Below are 4,817 nucleotides of genomic sequence, written 5' to 3'. Positions count from 1 at the left end.
TCTTCTCGCCGTCGCACTACCCGCCAACGTCGACGGAGTTTTACATTGCCCAGCTCTTGGAGCGCCTCGTGGCGTCGTCCGACATTAGCGCAGGTCAGCAAATGGCGCTCAAGACGCTCATCAAGAAGCAAGATGCACGTCTGTTTGCGGCCGCCGCGTCGTTTCAGCGTGACGGCGACAAAACAGCGCTCGTTCCCGTGCTGCACGACCTCTGCGGGGTCTTGAACTGGGAAGCCAACCACCAAAGCATCCTCTACACGTGGTGCGTCGTCGTCGCCTGTGTGATTGCAGCATCGACGCGTGATCTTTTTCCTGCGTAGGATTGTGCCGCTCGAGCAAAGCGGGCGTGGCGCGGGGCTGCGCGACCTCTGGGACGCCAACGACCCGCGGCTCATGGCGGCGTACTTTCTCTTCCTCGAGGACCGGAACGAAGACGACTTTATCGACACGCTTGTCCGACTGGCGACGACTTCTGCAACCACCGACACGGCGGCGGCCAAGCATGCGCTCGACGAGCTCGTGACGGCCGGGCGTCTCAGCCAGGACGTCGAAGAGCATTTGGCGCCCGAGGACCCGCGCGTCCTCGCCGCCCTGGACGTGTACGCCGACAGCCTCGACATTGTACGTCGATGATGCTAGAAACACGATGTGGACTGTGGCTCATGCTTATGACATGGTAGCCCGACTTGGTCGATACGCTCGAGCGCATCGCATCGCCTGACGCGACGGTCGCCAGTTCGCCTTTTAGTCCACGCACCACCGACAAGGATGACGGCGACGACGACGAGAAGCGTGTCATCGACGTGTCGGCGATGGAAAAGCAGATCTTACACCTCGTGTCCGAGCTCGACTTGCCGGAAGACGAGCTGCTCGCACTCAAAAGTGCTCTCGTTGAGAATGACGTCGTCGTCCAAGCCGCGATTCAGGTGTTTGAGGCCGAGAAGGACGAAGAGGACTTTAAGGACACGCTCCGACGCGTCGCTCGGCACCGCGCGAGTGCGTCCGAAGCCGTGCCGGCTGCCGAGATGCTGATCGAGACATAGCCGTTTTTGCTGCTAAGCACGCACAAGAAGCTCCGTTTGTCATCGTGCCCTTGGGACCTTGAGACATGCTGCGATGGATTACCTGTATGCACGGAGATGCATACCTCTTGACGCCGGGACGCTACAGCAGGCGGATGCGTGTCTGGTCCGAGTCGCGGCGTGCGTCTATGCTTTGCTGGCGCGAGCGTCCGATCAGGTGCCTTTTCTAAGCACATGGCTCATTGCTTTGTGCCAGTGGCCCTCCCTTGCATCTCTTTATGCCCGCTACGTACGATCGATGTATGGGAGCGTACCGATGCGTGGTTTAGTGGTGTGCGCGGGAGCTACTATGCAAGCCAAGGCGACGAGCGGCCAAGCGTTGCTGCTCCAATGACTCGAGTACTACTACTCCACCGACGGTGCTTCATATCGCAGCGCGGATGACAAGTCTGCAATCGCCGGCCGCGGTGGCGCGTTTTATGGGGCGGCGTCATATCATGCGGGTGCGTCGACGGATCGACAAAGACAATGCAGCGAAGCATCGGCGCCCGCATGTCTCGTACCCCGTGTAGTTGGGAATTGTATGTGCGTATCCAAGCCCGTCCCCTAGTGCTTCGCGCAGTTCGATTGCGGGGACGATTGAAGGCGAGCCGGCAAAAGCCAGTGCGTTGTCAATCACGAATTCCCTTAAAAAGTACACATGGCTCGGCCGGTTGCACTTGGATTGGTCGGTAAAAACGGAAGCTTCGTGCGTCGGCAAGCGCTCACTACATGACCGTTGTCGCGATCGTGTCGAGCAGCATATGCGCTCTGGCGCAACGGTGACCATGGTGGCACGACAAGGTTGCACGCTACATCAAGTTGAAGTTGGACGTGATCACCTAATTCGTATGGTGTTGAATAACGAACGCTCTTCCCTCCTCAACCAAGTCGTTTGGACAATGCATTTGGTGCAGTCGATGCCTCGTGTCGCTTGGCGGTCGATTGGGAACGGCCAACGTCCTATGAAGCAGCCAAATGGCCAAAGCTAGGTACTTCTTAGTGCAATTCGAAGGCCCTATTTATGACCCAGCGGCAATGGCGCCATGGACCTTGTCTCTGGCGCGATGATTTGTCCCGAGCCAAGTTTCTATGCGGGCTCCGTTAGGGACACGCAGACGCGCTGCCACAAGCCGCCTCTTGCCTCAGTTTTTAATTTGCATCAAATCCCAGCCAGCATGACAATGACACAAAACTACCGCATGTGCCTCACCGAAGCCCGGAAGCGCAACGTGTACATTGTCGCCCGCCTCCTCAACGACAGCGCGTCCAAGAGCAAGCTGCCGGCGACCAAGCTCTCGGCCAAGCTGCCACTGGTCGCGTACAAGATGGAGCACCGCATCAACGAAGTCGCGCGCGGCCGCGTCCTCGACGAAAAGACCATCAAGGTCCTCCTCTTGCACTTGATCCAGCAAGCCCACCGCCGCCGGCGCCAGCAGCACCAGCTCCAGCAGCAATTCACACAGCAACAACAACAGCAGCAGCAAGTACCCCAAACCCGGAGCGTGTCGACAGCCGCCGTGGCGGCCGCCGTCTGAGCTCGCCACCGCGCGTATTTATTTGACTGTTTCAAGCCGCGACCCAGAGGAAGGTCCAAACTGCACCGCGTGTCTAGTCGGCCACTAAAATACATTCACGCGACTAAATTCAATATCAATACTAGTAGACAATACTAGTAGTTAAATAAGAATTCAATGCGCACGCAAACCCTTCAAGGTCGGTCTACAAAGGTGGTGTGCGGGGTGGAGCCGTGGGGCGTGTTTTATTTGACGTGGCCAAAAACAACGGCTCCAAGCGTCTGTCAGTATCTTGATTGTGCGACTGCGTTCGCCTCGTTGCCCTTCCATTGACAGCAGCGCATGAATCCGTTGCCTCGAGAGGCTTCGCGCGAAAAACGTACTCGTACGTGGGCGCTCAGGGGGCTCGATTTGTGGCTTGAGAGGGGCGATGATGCTTCCTTTTGAGTAGCCGTTGAACGAAGCATGGACAGTGCGTTCTTGCCCGCGTACCGTATGGAGCCATGAACTCGACAAACGAGATCGATATGACGGTTGCTCTCTGCAATACTGGCTGTAAGCTCGGAAGAGTGCGTGTACCGAAGTATTAGACAGCGTCGTGCGTGGGGACGCCGGAACAAGCGACAACGATCGCCTCGGTCAGCTCGGTCCAAAGCTACTTGTTCTGCGCCAGGACGGATCTGGAGGCGCTTCTCAAAAGACGGTGACAGGAGTGGCTACGGTGACGAGATCGGTGTCGAGCACGTGTGGTAGCGTCGTCACCAGGCGGGCGCGCCACGGTGCTGCGCCAGGGCGTTCAAAGTACTCGCGACGTTGGCCGGGAAGCCAGGCGTGCTGCAAAGAATGGGCCGCACCGAGCTTGAGCGAGCCGAGACACCCTATGTACAGTATTGACATGTACACTATGGTCGACTCGTGGCCAGACCATTTTTAAGGATGCAACAAGTATTCAACAGAGATTCGAGCCAACTACTTGGTGTAAAGAGACACAAGGTTAGACCACGGTGTCCTGCTTGGGCCATTCCCGAAGTTGTAGTTGCTGACGTAAACCTAACCCGCCTCACCCGCTACTGACATGGTCGTTTGATCGTCGAAGAGGACAAAGACGCATTGTGTCGTTCCTTGTGTGACCTGACGGAAAAGTCCCCCTAGCCCCCTGGATGCGTGAACTACTTCGAGTGGATTGTCGGTCGGTCGGCTTTCAGGCAACGATGTCCCTGCTTCTTGCCTTGTCCGTATTTAGATCTCAGACTGAGTGCCCAGCTCAGTGCCCAGCTCGGCCGATGGATGACCGTGGCAAGGTTGTCCTCGCAGCGACTCGATCGCGTCACACGTCATTGCACACGTCGCGCGATCTGGCTATCGCCATCATTCGCTTAAAAAGTACTGTTTGCAGTTTTGGTATCCAATCACATGCGCTTCACTCGTCTGGTTTTACTCTTATACGCGAATTCATGGGGTGGAATGGACCAATTATTCACGCCTGGCCCTTCGATACCTTAGGCTCGATCCTCTCAACCCTGTTGAACGCATTTTTATACCCTTAGCCTAAGGCTCGCCTCGATCCCGCGTCCTCAGATCGCAGTAGGCAGACTACTGTATACACCGCATCGCAACAGAGCAGCCAAGGCAGCGACGGAACGATTGCCTCAGCCATAAGATCTTACTAGAGTTTATCAGCGAAATACCGATCTGCATACTTCATAGTACCAGAGGGCAGCGCCTCTAGTCAACCGTAGGTCGAACCTAAGGTAACATCCACGTCCAAAGAGCAACATCGGCCTTTCCCACAAATCGATGAAGAGCCCGGCGGTCCCGAACGCGGAGACGGTCGCGCCCCGCGAGAGCGTGAGCAGCTGCAAGGCGTCCTTGCGGCGCGTCATCTGGCTCATCTTCCCCGTCGGCATCCTCGCGGCCGTGATCGTCGGCCTGCATGTGGCGGCGCGGCCAGCGCCGACGACCGTCTACGTGGCGCAGGCCATTGCCGCCGGCCGCGTGCCCGTGCGTGGCGTCAACCTTGGCGGCTGGCTCGTCGCCGAGCAATGGATGAACCCGCGCTCCGACATTTGGAAGGATCTGCCCGCGAACGCGACGTGGACCGAGGTCGACGCGGCGGCCGCATATGCGTCGGCGGCCGCGGGCGTCAAGGGCCAGCTGGGCGCGCGCTTTGAGGCGCACCGCAAGAGCTGGATCACCGAGACCGACATAGCAGCGATCGCGGCGGCCAACTTCAACACGA

General features: G+C 58.0%; 3 protein-coding genes across 3 annotated transcripts; all 3 read left to right on the top strand.

Moving 5' to 3' along the window:
* SPRG_04330 (hypothetical protein) lies at nt 1-1,092 on the top strand. Its single transcript, XM_012343260.1, has 3 exons — nt 1-262; nt 321-621; nt 681-1,092. Exons 1-3 carry the CDS (start codon nt 102-104, stop codon nt 1,041-1,043), a joined length of 825 nt encoding a protein of 274 aa, XP_012198650.1. The 5' UTR covers nt 1-101; the 3' UTR covers nt 1,044-1,092.
* Nucleotides 1,093-2,239: 1,147 nt separating this feature from the next.
* SPRG_04329 (hypothetical protein) lies at nt 2,240-2,599 on the top strand (the record flags this gene model as incomplete). Its single annotated transcript, XM_012343259.1, has 1 exon — nt 2,240-2,599. One exon carries the CDS (start codon nt 2,240-2,242, stop codon nt 2,597-2,599), a length of 360 nt encoding a protein of 119 aa, XP_012198649.1.
* A 1,776-nt stretch (nt 2,600-4,375) lies between these two features.
* On the top strand, nt 4,376-4,787 carry SPRG_04328 (hypothetical protein; the record flags this gene model as incomplete). The annotated part of the gene is made up of 2 exons (XM_012343258.1): nt 4,376-4,704; nt 4,778-4,787. 2 exons carry the CDS (start codon nt 4,376-4,378, stop codon nt 4,785-4,787), a joined length of 339 nt encoding a protein of 112 aa, XP_012198648.1.
* Between the last annotated feature and the right edge of the window lie 30 nt (nt 4,788-4,817).

The sequence above is a fragment of the Saprolegnia parasitica genome, assembly GCF_000151545.1.
Source record: "Saprolegnia parasitica CBS 223.65 unplaced genomic scaffold supercont2.13, whole genome shotgun sequence".
NCBI lineage: Eukaryota > Oomycota > Saprolegniomycetes > Saprolegniales > Saprolegniaceae > Saprolegnia > Saprolegnia parasitica.
Note: the sequence above shows the minus strand (reverse complement) of the source record. Positions and strands in the feature narration are given on the sequence as shown.